Source organism: Mytilus trossulus, chromosome 11, assembly GCF_036588685.1.
Source record: "Mytilus trossulus isolate FHL-02 chromosome 11, PNRI_Mtr1.1.1.hap1, whole genome shotgun sequence".
Lineage (NCBI taxonomy): Eukaryota > Metazoa > Mollusca > Bivalvia > Mytilida > Mytilidae > Mytilus > Mytilus trossulus.
Window position 1 is genome coordinate 41436640 of NC_086383.1, and position 21072 is coordinate 41457711.

The 21072-nt window shown below is 31.6% G+C and overlaps 1 protein-coding gene across 5 annotated transcripts in view; it reads right to left on the minus strand.

Annotated features, from left to right (window-relative positions):
* Nucleotides 1-4521: 4521 nt before the first annotated feature.
* The window catches only part of LOC134691119 (uncharacterized), a 29547-nt gene continuing 12996 nt past the window's right edge, over nt 4522-21072 (minus strand). For 3 of the 5 annotated variants that reach the window (XM_063551385.1, XM_063551386.1, XM_063551384.1), the window contains exons 7-13: nt 20422-20526; nt 17235-17373; nt 14956-15108; nt 11252-11385; nt 10278-10404; nt 5318-5415; nt 4522-4699 (exon numbers count right to left, since the gene is read on the minus strand). In XM_063551385.1, the coding sequence (XP_063407455.1) occupies nt 4673-4699; nt 5318-5415; nt 10278-10404; nt 11252-11385; nt 14956-15108; nt 17235-17373; nt 20422-20526 (783 nt within the window). In that variant the 3' untranslated portion in view covers nt 4522-4672. Of the gene's footprint in view, nt 4700-5317; nt 5426-10277; nt 10405-11251; nt 11386-14955; nt 15109-17234; nt 17374-20421; nt 20527-21072 lie in introns of all 5 variants that reach the window. The other 2 variants (XR_010102096.1, XR_010102095.1) reach the window with 2 other exon arrangements.

Genomic DNA, 21072 nt, shown 5'->3' on the forward strand with positions numbered 1-21072 from the left:
TACTTGATGCAAACCCTCCCTTGACAGTTGACACTTTTGGTGTTACAGGTTACTAGCCTTATGATGAAGGTTAATTAAAATAAGCCCAGCACACCTAATTTGTGAACTGTTTTCTTTTAATTTCAAAAGAGAAAGCTAATAGACAAATTAAAGCAAAAAACAAAAAAAAAGGAAATCCATTTAATATGGCAGACAGCAACCAAACACAACCAGTCGACATAATGAACATGTTTTTGAGTGCTCAAACTGCACTATAACATTAGACACAAAAACATCTTATATAATGCTGGATTACACAAAAGTGTTTAAATCATCTGCTCTTCTCTGGTGTTTAAAAATTGTACAGATTTGGTGTCACAATATCTCAGTAGCATGGGTTAGAATCCCGGCATGGGAAGAACAAAAAAATTGCGAAAGCAAATTTACAGATCTTACATTTTTGGGTTGATGTTTTGAGGACTTGCATGTACATGTACAATATATACAAAAAGTTAACTGCTATTGAGACAAAGGCAAAAATCTTAGTGCAACAAAACATGTTTATTACAGATATAATAACAATAAACTTAAATAACACTTACCACTACTAAATGATTAGGAACTTTCAGGAACTAATTGCAGCTACTGTCCAGGTTATGTTTAGAAAATTTTCACCTCCAACTGATCTGTTCAGTGAAGAGTTTATACCATTGAAATGAAATGTGAACACATTCTAATCTTTTGGCAGACGTGAATATTCTCATGTGGCATTTATACCTATATCCAAGGGTACCTATATCTGGTGGTGATGATACACAGTGATAATTAACCATTTTTTTCTTCTTTTTGTTTAATTTTGGAAAAAAACATGGAAATTAATTAAACTTTTTTTCAGAATTTTGGAAAAAATGATTTTGTAAATTTTTAATTTTTTTAATTTTTTTTTAGGTTTTATTAAATTTTAAAGAGAAAAAAAAATTTAAATATTTAATTTTTATTTTTATTTTTGAAAAATTAGATTTCTTTGCAATATTTTGCATATATAAATTTTTTAACTTTAAAATTGCCTTCGTCCATGCAAGCATGGACTAAGTTAGCCTTAGTTGCCTTCGTCCATGCATGCATGGACTAAGTCTGTTGTGTTAGTCCATGCAAGCATGGACTAAGTTAGGGTTAGTTGCCTTAGTGCATGCATGCATGGACTAAGTCTGTTGTGTTAGTCCATGCATGCATGGACTAAGTTAACGTTAGTTACCTTCGTCCATGCATGCATGGAGTAAGCTTAGTTTCTAAGTTTTCATGTTTACAGATCATGAAAAGATTTAGTCATACTATCAAATTTTTGCAATTTATTTCTTAAGGTAAGTTTTAATGCACAATATGTCTTTAAATTATAATTATTAGGTTGAATATGAAAAAATCAACTAAACCGAAAAAAAAGGTAATTTCATCAAATTGAAAAATTATTGAACTAACACCAAGAAATTAAGGGGTAAGAAGAAATGGAGGTTTTCTAAACTTGATGTTGATTTCCAGTTTTATTTAATACCTTGTTACAAGTATTTCACATTTCAAAACAAAAAGGCCTTCTTTTACTTTAGGGGTCCCAACCCATATAGAGCTATACTAAACTATCCTTAACCCCAAACCTTACCCTTACCCATACCTAAACCTAACATTAGCTCTAACCATTAAACCTAACCTTAACCTAAAACATCTTCTAGCCTAACCATAACCATCAATGAACTCTATCTCTTAAGCATGAGGACCCTTGAAGTAAAAGAAGGCCACTAAAAAGACAAATTGAAAGATTTGGGATTGCTTTGTTTCTTAAAAAAGAATGGCCAACGTAGATACAAGTTTTAATGCAAACATTTGTTTAATCGTATTTTTATTTAAGTTTCAAAGTAAGCAGCTGTTAATGAAGTAGGCTGCATACATTTAAATGCATCACTCTTTGTAATCATTGCATCATTATTAATGAGCAGGTTAATACATGTATATATTACTAAGAAAATTGAGTAAATTGAAGTACCGAAGAAAGAAAAAAATCAACCCTGCTAATATAGCCACGAATATACTTCCAAAGTAAGCTTTCGTTTTTAGCATTGTGTAAGGTTGGTTTGATCCAAACAAGCTACCATTTGCAATGAATGTATTAAATGAAAATGATAATTCCATGACTTTTTATTAAAGAATCTATCAAATTCTGATTTTAAAACGATTTCTTACATCAATATTAAAAACAAATTAGTTCTGAACGATTCATTTCAAAGCAGAAAGATCAATTTGTCTACTACAAAATTTTCAAAAGTTTGGTTTTTCATATAAATTTTTCCTATAACATATCTATTTTCTTGTTAAATAATATAGTTTTCTGATACAACAACCATTCTTAATTTGTGTATAATTGCATCTCAGGTATTCCCTTATTCCTATACCTATTTATTACAAGAGTGCAAACACTGAACAGTCTCGCCTTCTTTACTAATCATTGATATTATGTTGTTAGTCCTGAGTATTAAGCTTTATTAGAACTGTCACATAAACTTAACAATAACCAAGATAGCTGAACAAAGACCAATGAACCATGAAAATGAGGTCAAGGTCAGATGAACCATGCCAGGTCAAGGTCAAATAAAACCTGCGGCACTGACATATAGATCATAATATATTTCCATGCACCAAATATAGTTGACCTTTGGCATACAATATTAGATAAAAAGACCAAAACTTAAAAACTTAACTTTGACAACTGAACCATGAAAATGAGGTCAAGGTCAGATGACATCTGCCCGCTAGACATGTACACCTTACAATCATTCCATACAAGAAATATAGTAGACCTATTGCATAAAGTATGAGAAAAACAGACCAAAACACAAAAACTTAACTATAACCACTGAACCATGAAAATGAGGTCAAGGTCAGAAGACACCTGCCAGTTGAACATGTACACCTTACAGTCCTTCCATACACCAAATATACTAACCCTATTGCTTATAGTATCTTAGATATGGACTTGACCACCAAAACTTAACCTAGTTCACTGATCCATGAAATGAGGTCGAGGTCAAGTGAAAACTGTCTGACGGGCATGAGGACCTTGCAAGGTACTCACATACCAAATATAGTTATCCTATTACTTATAATAAGAAAGAATTCAACATTACAAAAATTCTGAACTTTTTTTTCAAGTGGTTACTGAACCATGAAAATGAGGTCATGAACATTGGACATGTGACTGACGGAAACTTCGTAACATGAGGCATCTATATACAAAGTATGAAGCATCCAGGTCTTTCACCTTCTAAAATATAAACCTTTTAAGAAGTTAGCTAACACCGCCGCCGCCGTAGCCGCCGGATCACTTTCCCTATGTCGAGCTTTCTGCAACAAAAGTTGCAGGCTCGACAATAATGATTTAGCCTTGTATTTATGGTTCTTCTCTTAAATAAAACACAACTGGAATTTAATAACATTATGCCATATATACAAAAACGCAAACGAATAATTCAAATGAAAATTTTTGCTACATTTCGCAAATGATTGCGTTATTTCGCAAATGTTTGCGTTATATGTAAAGGTTTTGCGTTATTTTGTAAATGTTTGCGATATTTCGAAAAAGTTTGCGTTATACAAATGGTTGCTTTATATCGCAAATGTTTGAGTTATTTCGCTAAGGTTTGCGTAATAAAAGTTTGCGTTATAGTGCAAAGAAAGGAAGATAAAATAAAAAAAATAATGTGTGGCTCTAATGCGCTTCCGTTTAATTTCATAGCATCTGTTTGTTTACCATGTATGTTCTTTTTGAAGATGATATGCTAAATGTCTACTATTTAATTGAAGATGGTGTAGAATAATTAAAAAATGGTTCTTCCTGAAGGGAAAGTAATTGTACACATTGTTATAGTTCATCTAGGTGTAACTACCTAGTTGAAGAAAATAAATTAAAGAATATATGACCAGTATATCATAATGTTACAGTATGTCTGAAAAACAGAGCTTATTTCAACGCTTTGTTAACAAGGATTTGACACACTTCCGTTACATTTTCTGTTCTTATATAATCTTTTCCCATTATTTTAGACTGGAATTTGATCGGAGGGATTTATTATAAAAAAGTATAATGAAGCATTGTCAGATCCTTTTTTTTAATATAATTTTGAAACATATCAAATTATGAATGAGATACATCGTGGTTACTGTTTCTGTTAATTTTTGATCATTCATACCTTTGGATTTATACGATTCTTTGGAAGCGTTTGTTAAAACTAAAGAATGGTAAGTAAAACATGATTTTTGTTTGTTTCTTATAAGCTTTTGTCATGTATTTTGATTTAACAAATTTGACCTCAATTTAATACCTGTGAACAGTCTGTGACCTGTCTGTGACCTTTATATTATAAACATTAGTATCCTTATTATTCTTATATATAATATATTTCTATAGTTTCACATAAAAAAAAGAAAAACATCATTAAACATATGAAAATGTACAGAATCTTTGTCATCGTCAAATCCTTGTCAAATTAAACATTCAGGCGAATAAAATAAAGTAGTACATAGAACTAATGCATGGTGATTATAGTTATAAATAGTTTCAATACAACTTAATGTGTGGAATACATGGAATTGAAGAAAACTTTCAAATTGTCTATAAATGATTTATTATAAATCAATCATCATCTTCCTAGTCCACTTTCTTTGAGATTCCTTCCTAAAACGAGAAGAAATGGATGCATTGTTTTAATTTCCCGAGCATAATTTGTAAAGTGTTTCATATTAATAACTTTTGTACATCTTTGAGATGGAAAATTCACTCTGATTTTGCTGATATAAGATAATTTCAATTAAATGATGAATAATGGCTCTTTTTTTAAATGAAACACAGACACTTAACACTTTCTGTTTGTCTCCTTCTTATATGAACATATTCTGAGGCTAAGAATGGAAAAGAAGAAATATGGTGTATTTTTCTAGACACAAATAAAAATTTAAGCACGCAACAACCATTTTTCCGGTGTTTGTTTCCATACACTATACAGTCAAACTATATAGCCCCCCCACCCCAATGAAAATCAAATGGTTGCTTCCTAAGGCATACAGATGGAGTTTTTACAGATCAGCTGAATTATCTATCGTAAAGGATCTTACAAATTAATGTAGGATGCAGCCACAGAAATAATTATATATATAAGTACGTCTGAATCAGTGACAACTCTACGACAGATTTTATCCATCTGATCACCAGTGATGGTGATACAAGGCTGAAAACACATTCTGTATATATATTTCGTCCAAATAACAACCCAACAGTGTTAAATATATATATTACCTGCATCTCTCTAATATATCTGAGAGGCTGTACTTTTTCAATCTTGGATTCGTCAAAAAGGACATTACATATTAGTTTTCTGTATGTCGGATCCTGAGCTAAAACAAACTTATATACATAAAAACACAAATAAACCATCATGTATGTAGTTTCACGATCTTTTAAAACTATGTATGTAGTTTCATCTATGAGTTTGAATGTCCCTCTGGTATCTTTCGTCCCTCTTTCACAAATTCTTGTATTTTTTGCTACACATTTGTGAAAATATAGAATGTTTGTAAGCATAAAAGAGGGACGAAAGATACCAAAGGAACAGTCAAACTCATAAATCTAAATCAAACTGACAACGCCATGACTAAAAATGAAAAAGACAAACAGAAAAAGAATAGTACACATGACACAACATAGAAAACTAAATAATAAACAACACGAATCCAACTAAAAACTAGGGGTGATCTCAGGTGCTCCGGAAGGGTAAGCATATCCTGCTCCACATGCGGCACCCGTCGTGTTGCTTATGTGATTACAAATCCGATAAATAGTCTAATTCGGTAGGTCAAATTCATGAAAGGTAAGGGGATTGTAGTTACGACGTAAGGAACATATCCGATATCATTTGTGAAACGGTTATTCCATAACGGTCAACCAACTCGTGGTGGCGTCCGTAAAATTTACGAAGGGATGATTTCAACTTCACCATTTGGAACTCTTGGTTTAATAGCTTCCTTGTGAGCAGTAACCCTCTAAGAAAATCATCATAGGAAATGCAAGCACGGGAATATCGTATCAATTGGGAGATATATACCCCATATGCAGGTGCTGCTGGAATGTTGCTACTTAGAAATGGAAAGTTCACAATTAGAAAGCCGAAATCATCTCTTTTGTCGTAAAGGTTTGTCTTCAACCGACCCTCATTGTCAATTTCTAGATGCAAGCCGACTTAACTGTATATGTAGTATCCTTTATCTCCAATTCGATGGGATAGATGCGTTCCACATAGCCACCAAATTTTGAATTGTTTAGTGAAAGAACGTAATCTATATAGCGGAAAGTAGAGTTAAAGGATATTGCTAACTTCTTATCTTTCTTCCTAAGAAGTTCCTGCATGAAGTCAGCCTCATAATAATTAAGAAACAAGTCAGCAAGTAGAGGGCACAGTTTTTTCCCATTGGGATGCCGACAGTCTGTTGAAAAACACATCCTCCGAACGTAACAAATATGTTGTCAATCAAGAAATCAAGCATCTTGATAATATCGGTTTCAGAGAATTTTTTGTTTGAATCAGAGTGATTCTTTACAAAGTATGATTTATCCCTCTCTAAGACAAGATACTTGTATCTACGTTGGCCATTCTTTTTTATGAAGCAAAGTAAAGACTCTTTTAATTTGTCTTTTAGTTTGGAATGTGGAATACTTGTTTAAAGAGTAGAAAAGTCAAATGTTTTAATACCGTTACAAGATGAAAGAGAGTTAGATTGTATGTACTCTAAAAGATCTTTGGAATTTTTAAGTATCCACTTCTGATTCACGTCACCTCGAGAATAGGCAGTTTAGCCCGTCTTTGATTGCTGATAAAATAGATGTTAATAATTTAGAAAGGGGTTTCGTGGAGCACTTAGAAGACCCAGCAATATACCGTTGTTTGTAAGGACACTTATGTAGTTTAGGTATCTAATACAGTGATGGAAGATCCAGTTCTTCATCTTTGGTTGAAATACCAAAGGAACAAAGAACAGACCTATGATTATCCAGGATTTCCTCTTTGGTAAGTGTCGTGAGGGTATATGTTGAGTTTCCAAGTGAATTGTCTATACCTAATTCGTTTATCAAGCAATTAATGTAATGACTTTTACAGATAAAAACGCTGTTATTTGGGGCTTTGTCTGCGGGGACAACCAAATATTTATCATGGAGGTCGGATAGGTGTTTAGCAACATTTGGGTCTTTGAAGATTGACGTAGCATGTGCATTGATGAACCCATTCAGTTTCTTAATTCTGATTTGTATTAACGACCTCACTGCCTTAATCCATTCGGATAGAGTGTCTACGTCTTCCTTCTCGCGCTTAGCCCATTGCCTGGCATAATCCTCGACTGATTCCATCAAAATTTTAAAGTTGTATTTCCAATTGATGGATTTAGGCTCACGATATTTCGGACCTTTCGATAACACATTTCGTAGAGAAGTGTTATTAACAATGTTAAGGTCACCGGTAATAACGTGGCCATCAGGATTATATGTGAATTGGGAACTAGCACATGTGCAATCAGGAGGTTTAGACTTGAAGTCGTCAATATCGAGATCCTGCAAAACTCGTTTGTAATTGAAAATTTTAGTTGCAACAGGTTTTGTATAGGTATAAGAAATTATTGGTAGAGACTGGTCTTTGAAATAAGGAGGCATTTTCGATTGAACTAATTTTTTTTTTTTAACAACAAATATAGTCTTTATTCTAAAGATATCTTGTTACAATTATACTTCACTGTCCAAGCGCCAGTGGAGTATTCCTGTGAAAAAACTTCTGAGTTGCCAGGAACATACTCAGAATATAATAAACAATATTACATAAACTATTACAATATTTTCAACTTATTCTATTAAATCAATTTCTTCAAATTTATGAAAAATACATTTTGAGAAATTATTTTGCTTTCCTTCATAACCCTTCTTAATTCCTTTATAAACAATTCATACACATCTATATATTTCAATTTTTGCTCTGAAACATAGTATGACTTGAAAATGCAAAAACCTAAAACTGTCAAAAAATAGTTGAAACCATAATAACCTTTATCTGATATTTTGTATCCAAATACTAATTGTTTAACTGATATCTTATTTTTAAAATTGAGTTTTGCAAGAAGATGTTCCACTTTATCCCAAAAGTCTTTTAAAAAAGAACATGTTATAAAGAAATGAAAGTAATCTTCCTCTTCTGTTTGAACTAATTTATGATGAAGGATATTGCCTAGGTTGACGTCATCGAGACCTTTGTTGGCAAAGGAAAGATTTAGAAAAGATCTTTTCTCTTTTTCATCTTTTCCAATGCGAACTGGCTTGAAAAGTCTGTGACTTGCAATATCCGAAATTATAGCTTGAAGTTTGTATTGGTTTGAATGAGGGTTTGTAACAGTGGATTCCAAACATAAATTGAACAGAGAATGAAGTTTTGAAAGGGGTAATGAATAAAGTTTCGTGCGAATGTGCTGAATACCTAACGGTTTTTGTATGAATGGCAGCAAGTCATTAATAGAGACATCATGCAGAGATGGTGATGTATAATGACGATGACCATGACTGCGTCTACGTCGAGGAGTCAAGTTGAAAATATTCATCACATTCACCGAGTTACATGAAGGACTAGATATAATACCTATACCATCAATTTTGTCATTGCAGCCATACGGTGTTGCAGTTCCAAATTGTCTAATCCAGTAGTCTTCTTTTTGTCTACGGAGAGTCGTTGAGAGATTAGGATTGTTAGAGCTATGGTATATCTTTTCGATAATGCGAACTGTCATAGAAACAATGGAATGATCGGGCTGATTGAAATGCTGGTATAGAATGTCGTTAGCATTGAGGTTAATGTCTGATCTATGACCGCACATACGTTTGTTTTGCCTTCCTTTCGTTTCACCGACGTATACCAATCCGCAAAGGTTGCACCCTAATCCGTAGACGACATTTATCGATTTACAATTCAGATCATCGTAACTTCTTTCAGAATTAACATTATTTCAGAATTCACTGTAATGTTCATTTCAGTTGCTCCAATGGAGAATTCAACAACTTTAGTCTAAATGTCAATGTCAATGTCGGAGGGTTAATGGGTGTAAAAACAGGTTTTGGACTGCTTTAAATTAACAAAATTTGGGTATTATGATTTTAGTAATATGTGTCAAACGTTTTACTCATTTCAATTTTCTTTGAACGGTCACAATTAATTTTTTTTCTTTCTCAAAAAATGTTTATTTGTAGTGGTGCGTTTCTTGGTAAACTACTTCTGCCTTAATTTAACGTATTAGAAATATGTCCCTACTTCATTTTTAGAAGTTCTCCAGCACAAATCAGATACAAGACACACAGTTTAATGCTCGAAAGTGGCAAATAAGAATAGTTTTTATAAGTTGGTCATATGATCCTTCGAGATGATATTTTGTGTAATTGAGTGGCTAAGTTATACTATGAAAATATGTTAATATAGACCCACATTTAAAAAAATCCTCCATTTTATCCCATAATGCTATCAAAACATTGAGAGAAAATTTGACGTGAAAAAACGAAACAAACGCGGAAGGAAGAAATACATCAAATTATTTATCAACTGAAATGACAAGAAATGAAAAGTTTAATTGACTTATTGGATTACTTGGAAGTTATAGCAAAATAAAATATAAACATCTACATTTACTGTTGGATAAATTAGATTTTTTTATAAGCAACAAAACATTGTAAATATTTTGTAAATATTTTGTTTCAAAGTGTAATATAATAAGGCTTTTAAAACCAGTGTATATTAATGAGATCGTCTTATGCACAAATAGTAAAAATACAAAAATCTAGGAAAAAAACACATAAAAAGTTAGGAATAGGCATTCTAGAAGGGCATACTAGTATCCTACCAGTACCACTCGATAAGAAACTTCCTCAACTGTAATATAAGGCATTTTATACCAACTTTGTCTGAGTGAAACCCTTATGGTTTGAATTTTATTGTTCATGTATTTTTAGTTTCGTTTCATTTTAACTTTAAAGTTTTGTAATAACATGAAAAAGGTAAGGACATTATCTGTTCTAGTATACAAATAAGAGATCATATTACTAACCAGCCAAGCTTGCCAGAAATAATTACAAAGTTTAATTAAAAATGCCAGTCTGTTAATTTATCATAATACCACAGTTGTATACACCTTTTTTCATTACATAACATCGATTATATATATTTGAATCACAATATTACCAAACATTTCTCCGAAGTTCGAAAATTGTTGTCGCAAGACTTCAGCTTCCTGCTTTGTCAATATTATTTTCCCATTTCTAAATTCATCAAAGATGTCATCCTTTATATCATTGTAGATTTCACTTATCTGTAATATATATAAACATATATTCAACAAGAGTCTGAAAATCAAACAAATGTCTTATTTCAACTGCAATGTATGAATTAATTACTATCAACTGCTTGGCAATTCTGTTTCCGAGTAATTGATTTATTTTGAAGCTGATGTAGTAGAACATGTAGAAACGAATTAACATTCTTGAAGGGTTCTGTTGAACCCTGTTTCCTATCCGCCGTAATATATAATTCCGCTGCGAAGTGTAAGATGTTAAAAACCAATTCATTTATTATCATATTATCTTATTACATATTTCAAGAATTGTATAAAAGCTTGTAATTCGAAATAATATGACATGCTATCTTCTTCTAATCATTGACACGGGAAACGCGATCATGCATATTTAAAAAAGATTGGACGTTAATTTAACCTCAAATGTGTCGTAGTAAAAAGAGGAAATGGCCAGGAAGAACTATGCACACCATGCTGGTTGGACCTCATAATAATTGCACTTAAAAGCTTGACAGCAGTTGTTTATTTTGTCAGTTGTGTTACGTAACTGCTGCAATCTTCTTCGATCATTTAAATGTGGTTATTGTCGAAAATCGTTAACTTATAAGTCATCGTTTCTTACTACGTATCAGAACTGCTATTATGTAAATCGAAAACAAAACAGAAACTCCCCTGGGTTTATAACGTATTTCGTATATATATTTATTTACATTTCAAATTAAAAACAATTCAGACTTGATGGCATATTAAGGTTAATATTGCATTGAACATTTTAAGATTAAATTCCTGTGCTTGTTAAACATGGTAAAGGCTTCGTAAATTAGATCCAAGTTTCAAATTTCTTAAACTGAAATAAGACACTCACCTTACGTATATGAATTGATATGTCATGAAGATCTATTTCTATCCTGTCGTTGATATCAGAAGGATCAATCAATCGTACCACTAGCAAATGTTTTTCCTTTTTCTCGAGGAGAATTTTTGATTCGTTGTTTGACACTGCAATCCAAAACTATTCGATAATATTGCAATTGAGATATATCAAATCAAGTCATCTCATCGAGTTGAAATGAAAAAGGCATTTGTATTTTCACTTCTTCTCTTTAAATCCTTTAAATTTATCAGATTTATGAATGAAACCAATTTTATATGTGGAGGAAGCATATGCTACTTCGGCAGCAACATTTACCCTTATCAATTAAGATCAGTGCCAATCTCAGGGTTCGAACTCTCTACCACTGTGTTGGTATGTTGAGGTTTTCATTCAATGAACTTAATCTTTATGATTTATTTATAACTGGTAATTAATTAAGTCAGGAATTTCGTTACCACAAATTACTTAAAACCTTTACCAAATGCTTCAATAGATACAAAGATTTGTTTTAAAGTTTTACTGTATGGGATAATACCTCCTAATTTTGACAGGGATGCTGTTTACAGAGCCCGGAAATTTAGATATAAACCAGGTAAACCTATCAACCATATGAATGCATTTATTTTGAAAGGTTTTTAATACAACACAATGGGAAAAAATGTTTATTTTAAAAAACAACACAAGCAAAAGACAACAAATGATGAACTATATCTTTTCCTATATACAAGATAATAAATTCAAAATGTTAAGATGGATATATCTGCATTACATTTTACCAACCAATCAATAACTTTTCTCTTGGAAAATAATTTAAACTCCGCTTTGCAATATTTGTAATTTCGTCGAAGATTATGAACATTATTTTTTGACATGCAATTTCTGAAATCGTTTTGGGCTCAAATAAAACTATTAATTGATAAACTTTAAATAGGACATCATATAATATCAACAAGATCACTTTTGTATGGATACCAAATAAACGATACAATTATTACAGTATTAATGCTTAATTACCAATTATACTTTTTGCTGTAAACAAAGGATATTATATATCCGTGACAAAAAAAAATCAAATTAATGTGTTCGAAATGTTTTAAAAAGAATTTCTTCAATATCATGCAATATGGATAAATAAAGAAGGCAAATACGAAAACATAAAAAAACTGGTTGCTAAAATAAAATCATATCTATTGTGCACTTACTAGTACTAACCTTACAACTGATATGCTATATACTAATGTTAAAGAGGCCGGTAAAAGGTACCGTTACTTTATGTATCTCTAACAAATGTAAAATTCAAATAAAATAATATAACACTGAAAAAAAACCTAATTCAACACTGTAATTAGATCTTTGAATAAGTATTTTTTAGTAAAAATATTGATTTTGTTATCAGTAAATGAAATCAATTTAAATTGTTTTACTAACATATGCACATGCATTATTATGTTCTACAATCCGTCGATACCGGTGTCTTGACATTACACAAGGTCATGTTTTCTCTGACTGTGAATGACATCTTTACATTTGTTCAATTAAATGTTAGATTATATGATTGACATTTTAGTCTTAGATACTGGAATTTGTATTAGGCCGTGTTCACACCAAACGCCGTGTACAGTAAACATGTTTACATTTGGTTTAATGTAATGCACACTAGTTTCACATCTATACACTTTGTTTAGCTACCTGTACATAAGATTTGTTCCAATCTAATTGAAATTAAATCTCTCACTCGCTATTTTTTTTATTCTTGGTCGCTGCGTGGGAGATCTAACAACATCCCATTTGACAGGGCGTCAGAGCTCAAAATCGATTGTCCAATCAAAACAGTGCAGCGACCAAGAATAAAAAAAATAGCGAGTGAGAGATTTAATTTCAATTAGATTGGATTTGTTCACACTTGTAAACTATATGTCATTTAAATGTTGATTACGTAGAACCGAATTCATATTTTCAAACAACTTTTCTAGCAGTAAGGGAACGACCATTGACTTTAAAAAAAGGGGGGATGGATTTTCCACAATTTTTTTTTCATTTAAAAAAAAAATCAGGTCATACAGATAATTAGAATGAACAATTATTTTGAATCCAAAGTTTCCCCATATATTATAGTGTTTAAATATTGAATTGGTACCATTGAAAAAAATACTAAATATAAATTTGCGCGAGAAAAAATCCTGACTCAGAACCCTCCCCCCCTTTTTTTAAGCAAAGTGGTTGCTCCTTTAATAAAGTCATTTTGAATGATTTGCCTTAGTTAGAGATGTACCGATTACGCATTTAAAACGAAGGCTGCATCAGCTTGCTTACAGACCAAACGAAGAAAAAGAATTGCGATGTTAAGGATCACTATACATTTCTATCGTTTCTGTTTGTTTCAAATGGTATTTTTTCTCCAAGGAGTATTTGGCAAAGGGAGGGGGTAATGTTTTTTTTTTTATTATTTCTAATTGAATTTTAACGGATCTGAGATACTACACAAACAAACAATAAACCTCACCCTTTTTCAGTAATGCATTTATGAGTGAATCGTTGTTTGAGTAAATACCAGTGGCAAATATTTTTGTCAGTGTACGTCCAGTCGATTCGGAAAGACCTTTTCAAATTAGTTATGTGTTCGGCAGTGATGATGGATGAGTCTTGATAAGTGGTCAATAAGGCTATGAAAAGTTTGTCTTTTATAACAAATAAATATATCAAGTTTAGACAAATATTTTTGTAAAGAACTTTATTAATAAGTGTTAGAAGTATCAATTTATAAAAAAAAAAATCGCTTCTTTTTCAAATATACATGGGAAAATTAAAGTTCTAAATGCCTAGTTTTGTGTACACTTAACCTACACAAGGCCTACATCGACTATCGACTGCATGCAGACAAAACATGATTTTGCACTACATGTAAACATTGAGTTTTATCAATGGGAACGTAATTATGTTTATTTTATGTGTGAGTTACACTAACTAAACACCGAGTTTAGGTCAATGTGAACACGGCCTTAGTTGTTTACTCAAAGTGGCTTTTTTGTTGTGGGGGTGTATGAATACCATGTCACGTTAGGTCTGTGCTTTTCTTAGATGTTTTTTTTCTGATTTGTATCGATCTCATAAGTTAAGCTCTTTTCAACTTATATTTACAGTTTGTTATAATGTTGAAATGTTACAACAATGTCCCAGTAAGGGTGATGATTATGTGCCATCAAACTAGTTTAACCCCGCACCTTACCCAATTCAAGAGCATGTTATTCAGTGTTTGTCGATGTTTGTTGTATATCATATTTAATTTTAGGTCATTGTTTTGTACAGATATATGGCCGTTAGTTTTCTCGTTTGAATTGTTTAACACTTGTCATTATTTCGGAAACCTTTATAGCTGACTATGCAGTATGGGTTTTGTTCATTGTTGAGGGTCACACGATGACATATAGCTGTTAACTTCTGTTTCATTTGATTTCCGATAAAAAGTTGTTTCGTTTGCAATCACACAACATCTTCTTATTTCATATGTTAAAAACACAGTGCCCTTGACATGGAATCAATAGATTCCAATTTAAAATTCAAAACCAGACGGCCAACGACTACATAGTCTATGGATATGATGTACGCTAAATAACGTAGTTAACTGACATTGGTATTTTTAATCCCAATTCGATTTTAAAACTTAAATATTACAGAAATTCGTATCAAATACCTACCTCCTAAATCTCCATGGGAGACTTCTTGCTCATGAAATTTTGATATTTCGCCCAATAATTGATGAAACAAATAATGGAGAAATCGTCTCCCGCGATCTTCAATACTGTGTATTACATTCACCAAACGCTTTGTTAAGACAGTCATTGATATACCTGTAACAACAAAATTAAGTGTTTAACTTAAGGGTGTACCCAACACTTTGACTAAAATAGATTTGGCTCGTTTAATTTTCATAAAGTTTTGACAAAAGATTTTTTTTGACCTGTTTACAAAAATATGAAAATTTTTAGAAAATTGAATAGCTCAATTTACGGGAATAATTTGGTTGGCTATATTACAGTTTGACAAACACTAATTTTGATCATTCTCCAAACAAAAAGTATGTGATTAAGACACTAAGCTGATGTTTAAGAGTTAACTCCTTTAGGTGTTCTGTATTCCCCTTAAATAAGATAAAGATTGATACATACTAGCTTACTACAATTTAAATGCAAAAGTTCTCAATTCTACTATATTAATTTACAAAACAACAAGAGAGATATAAAGCATTAAAATACACGTTTTAAATTAAAGGTAGTTTTAATATATTGAACAATGAAATGTATCAAGTTTAATAGTATATCATGCACAACAATTTATCTTAACACACTCAATTGTATCCTGTCATAAAAATACTCCAATGTATATGTTATGAATTCTGAGAGTTGTCGATGAATTAAATTAAAATTGTTACTTTTTTATTTTAAGGAATGACTGTAATATTTTTTCTGTCTATGAAGAAATAACATAAAAAATTTGGTGCACACTAAATAACGCGCGTAGCAGATTATTTAACAGTGTGCACCACATTTTCTATGTTATTTCGAATACCGTCTTTTGGTGTGTATAGTGCGAACCACTTTTTTGGTCCAAGAAACGAGAGAGAAAAAAGTTTATTGTCATATAATACTCCTCGACATTTTCAGAAAAAGTTACAGCTCCAAAATCGGCAAACAGGAAGTTTTTTAAATGGACACCAATGTCGGAGAATTCCGTACGGAATACGTAATTAAAATGAAATTGAAAGTATTCTAACAAATAAATAAGAATTTCATTAGATTGAGATAAATATTTTAATCCAGATGGTTTGAGTATCAAGGACAAGATTAAATGTCCAAATTATTGTTCTGATTCAAACATTAAAATACTAACGAATCAGTCTAATAATTATTATTAATGTCATTAGTGCTGTAATAAATTATTAAAATCTCATTATTTTTATTTTTTGTTTGATGATTCTAGTTGTTAATTCGGATTATCACACCTCAATCAACGGGTCTAATCGATGTCAAAACAAATCAGTGACAGGTTGACCCTGTTCCTAATTAAATTCGTTCAGGTTACAATTATGGGATTATCATGTTTTCAATCATAATTTCTTGAATGGGTTTAAACAGTTGTTTCAAAGTTACAAAGTAAAAACGTAAATTATTTCTCCTAATAAATTTTTCATAGAGTAAATCATCACTCTACAATATTAAGTCACATGACTGACCCACATGACTTGCGATCACCTGATCAATACATTAGAAAAAATGGCGGTTTTCTTTTCAAAACGAGCGTGGTTTATTCAATTTTCATACACTTTTCTTCAACTCTCTATGATGAACACATACAAAAACAGTAAGTTATGACAACAAGGAACACTCGGCTAATTTAATGGACAGCAAAAGCTTAATTGTGTCTTTATTAAGACTTGGCAAATTTCCGGATTGCAAAACAGATGGACAAATTTACACAATAAACGTAACAACAAAGATATAAAATGTATTTTATTTGAATAAAACATGACAAATCAAGAACAATACGATACATATTACAATTATAAAATGTAAAACATAAAAACAATCGAGGTTTTAAGCAAAAATAGTCGTACTCTTCACTTCACTTGGAAATTTCTTTGTCGGAGTTTGGACCTGAAAAAAGACTAACGAATTCTTTGTATTCATGTATAACACGCACCCCTCTTACAAGAAACATGACCTAGGGTATAAATGTGCGCGTTATACATACCAAAAGACGGTAGACAGAAAAAAATATTACAGTCATTTCTTATAATTTAATTCTAAATTCCATTTTAAACCGGAGAAAACCACGAAAAACGTTGATGATGTCACAGTTACATGACTAAATGATGTATATGGGCTGATAACAAAATAACGTTAGCCAATCAGAAGATGCGTTACATCTAAAATTAAATTATTGGAGCTTATCGATTGGTTTTATTTTCTGCACTTACAGGGAAATATCAATTCCATGAATATTTCGTAATACTGGTCACGTTCTTTAATTGTAAAAATTAGTGGTAAGCCATTTCCCATCAGCTTTACCATCGATTTCAGTTGTCTTAAGGCTTTTGGTCCATCCTTTTTCTCAATCTAAAATGAATGTAAAACACATGGTTATAATAGTTATCAAAAGTACCAGGATTATAATTTTACACGCCAGACGCGCGTTTCGTCTACATAAGACTCATCAGTGACGCTCAGATCAAAAAAGTTATAAGTAAAGGCAACAGTAGTATACCGCTGTTCAAAATTCATAAATCGATTGAGAAAAAAACATATCTAGGTTTCAAACAATGACTGACGGAAAACATGAACAAAATGAATTGTATTTCGAAATATATAAAAATGAAATAAATTTAAAATAATTTTGCATTTACAAATTGAATACATTTCGAATTAGGAAAATAATAAAACGGACAAAAATAAACACACATTTAATCACTGAAACATATATGAAAATTAACAAAAGCTGATAAACTGTAGTTTGCTAAACTGGGAATCTGGTTAATTTACAATGAACACGAAGAGCTGAAAACAGCCAAAGGCCACCAATGAGTCTTCAACGCAATGAGAAAAACAAACCGAACCAAGTGGTGGTCATCAGCGGGCCCGTAAATAAAAATGTGTTCTAGTTTAGTGATAATAGACGTCATACTTAACTCCTAATCCTATTATGAACTAAAATGAAAACATACAAGACTATCAAAGACTACTCCTGACAGGTGCGCATGTTTGCATCGGTCCCAAGTCAGGAGTCTTTGGCCTTTGTAAGTTTTATAATTTTAGTTCATTTATATGCTTTGGAGTTTAGTATGACGTCCATTTTCACTGATCTAGTACACATTTTTTTAGGTGCCGCTTCTGGGTGTGGTATTTTCTTGCTGTCTTCAAGACCGATGTGTTGCCTTGGGCTGCTTTCTGCTTTTCAGTCGGGTTGTTGTATCTTTGACACATTCCCCATGTCCATTCTCAATTTTGTGTGCAAATTATTTGTACCATACAGAAACCTATTTAAATTTTACTTTTATGAATATTTTGAAATGTTCATAGATAAGGAGTCAATTTCCTGCACTGATTTAAATAAAGTCCTAAAAGCAATTATAAAAGGGACAGCCCATGATTTGTGCATTGTTTATTTGAGACTTTAATAATTGGATATACCTTTGAATATGTTATTTATCAAATATGAGAATTCGAGTCAAATCGGTTACCATGAATTTGATGGCATATGTCCCTTTAGCAAATGTCTAACAATGACAAGTTTTGATAATAGAAAATTAATGTGAGGATGGGCAAACACTCATTTATCTTTTAGATACAAAACAAAAAAGCTGACAGTATTGGATCCTTAATGAACAGCTGCGCCATGAGCGCATGATATGCCCGAAATCTTGTGTGGAAGTTTTATGCAATAATCATAAATAGTTTTAAACAATGACAATTTATTGTTTTTGAGACACAACGGGACATGTGAACACCCAGCCCCCCCTTCACCACCCTGTTTTTTTTTTACAAATATCTCTAAAATAAAATTTTGAATCAAACCAAAAAGTATACAGATCTTTAGATTAATATAACAAAGAAGTGTGTACAGTTTCAAGCAATAATCATAATTTGTTTTTGGGATATGTACAGTTTCAAGCAATAATCATAAATTGTTTTGGAGATACGGCGCGACATGTAAAAACCCCTCCCCTTTTTTACAAAATACTCAATAACTCAAAAATAAAATTTTGAATCATCACCAAAAAGTATACAGATCTTTAGATTAATATAACAAAGAAGTGTGTAAAGATTTAAGCAATAATCATAAATCATTTTTGAGATACGGCATGACATGTAAAAAACCCTTCCTCTTTTTTTACAAAACACTCAATAACTCAAAAATGAAATTTTGAATCATCACCAAAAAGTATACAGATATTAAGATTAATATAATTAAGAAGTGTGTAAAGTTTTAAGCAATAATGAAGAATCGTTTTTGAGATACGATGCGACATGTGAAAAAAAACCCACCCCTGTTTTAGTTACAAAGTGACGTAACTCAAAGGGTTTAAATCTTTTCACTAAAAAGTATACAGATCATTCGACCATCATAAAAAAACCAACTATATGAAGTTTCATGAAATTTAGATAAGTCGTTCTCAAGTAACGGTGCGACATGTTTACGCCGGACAGACAGATGGACAGACAGACGGACGGACACCGAACATTTGTATACTATAATACGTCCCGTCAAAATTTTGACGGGCGTATAAAAATTAGAGACGGTGCAGGTGTTAACATTGCATTTGCATTCATTAACATAAGAAAATGAGAATCATTCAAACTTAATTTGCTCAATAATATATGTGTTTGTATACAAGTTAAACTTTTTTTTTAAATATTCAAACCAAGGGAACAATTGATGGAATATGAAAACGAATGTTGTGTGGGTCATAGGTGTTTCTCGCTTCTATTTATATATTTTTTTATCATTGGTTTTCCTGTTATTTTTAAATAGATATTTTGAAGCTTTTTATAGCTTAATGTTCGGTGTGAGCCACTGTCTCCGTGTTGAAGGCCGTACTTAGACCTATTCATTTTTAAAAACTTTTTATACATTGTGACTGTGATGGAGAGTAGTGTCATTCAGCACTCAAACTGCAGCTTCTTATTTACCTTTACAATGTATTTAATACTCTTTCCTTATCCTATTTAATTCTCTCAGAAAAGTTAATTCAGGATTTCTATTTACCGAGGTGGTAAAATGATTGACATGTAGGTCTACCAATGTAGGTCTACTATGGTGGATTATTTTTATGGTCACCATTTACAAGAAGAAGTTGCAGGTAGTACCGTATACAGGAGCTTGGGTCGCACATTATTTGCTAAGACTGCACTAGGTAAGTATTTAGCGAAGTTCATTATAATATTCAACAACATTCGGTTACTCTATAATACAATATCTTTTAGAGCAAAATCGTTGTGGTATCTTTAGTTCTTCGAAAAAAGAAACTCTAATTAAGAAATTTTCAACACTTCAATGCTGTTTTAATTGGAAATGTATCCCTGCACTGGATAACCATAATCAACACATTTCAACATATACTGAAATTTTGAAAATGAAAATGAAATAACACAGATTAAGACTCTTACTCTTTTTACGGCGGCTTCCCTCGAGTATTCGTCCGTTAACCGTTTACATTCCCCACTAGCACCTTTACCTAAGCTACCATTCATGTGCATTTTCACAAACGGAACCTGGAAATAAAAAAAAAGTGTTATCCTTTTTAACCAATATTTGCAGATTAATAAATGTTTATTAAGCAAAATAATTAAAAAGCGAATAGTTTGTAAAATTCAACGAAAAAGATTAACAAAATCATATTCTGAACAAGGCATTAAATTAACTCTGTAACTGATAAGATGAACTGGTTGAAAAGGTTTCCTGTGTACATTTTTGCAGATTATGTTTAAAACACCTTTATTATGTTTACGAATATCAATTTATTAAAACAAAACATTGTGTTTTGGAAAATACACTATATCTTTTAATGTGTTTAACAATGAAAACAAATTCATGGAAACTATGTCAATTATAATTAATAAGCTCGCATTGTGTAATATTATACAAATAGATTTAAGAAGCATATATGTTATCTGTAAATAAAATAATGGTATCAGCTAAGGCAAAAAACGTTTTTGAACAAATTTCCGAATGACAAATCGGTTATTCATTTGTGGATGTACGGCGGGCGGAAAAAAATTGTGTGCTTGAAACAGAGAACCACTTTATTAAAAGGTCAG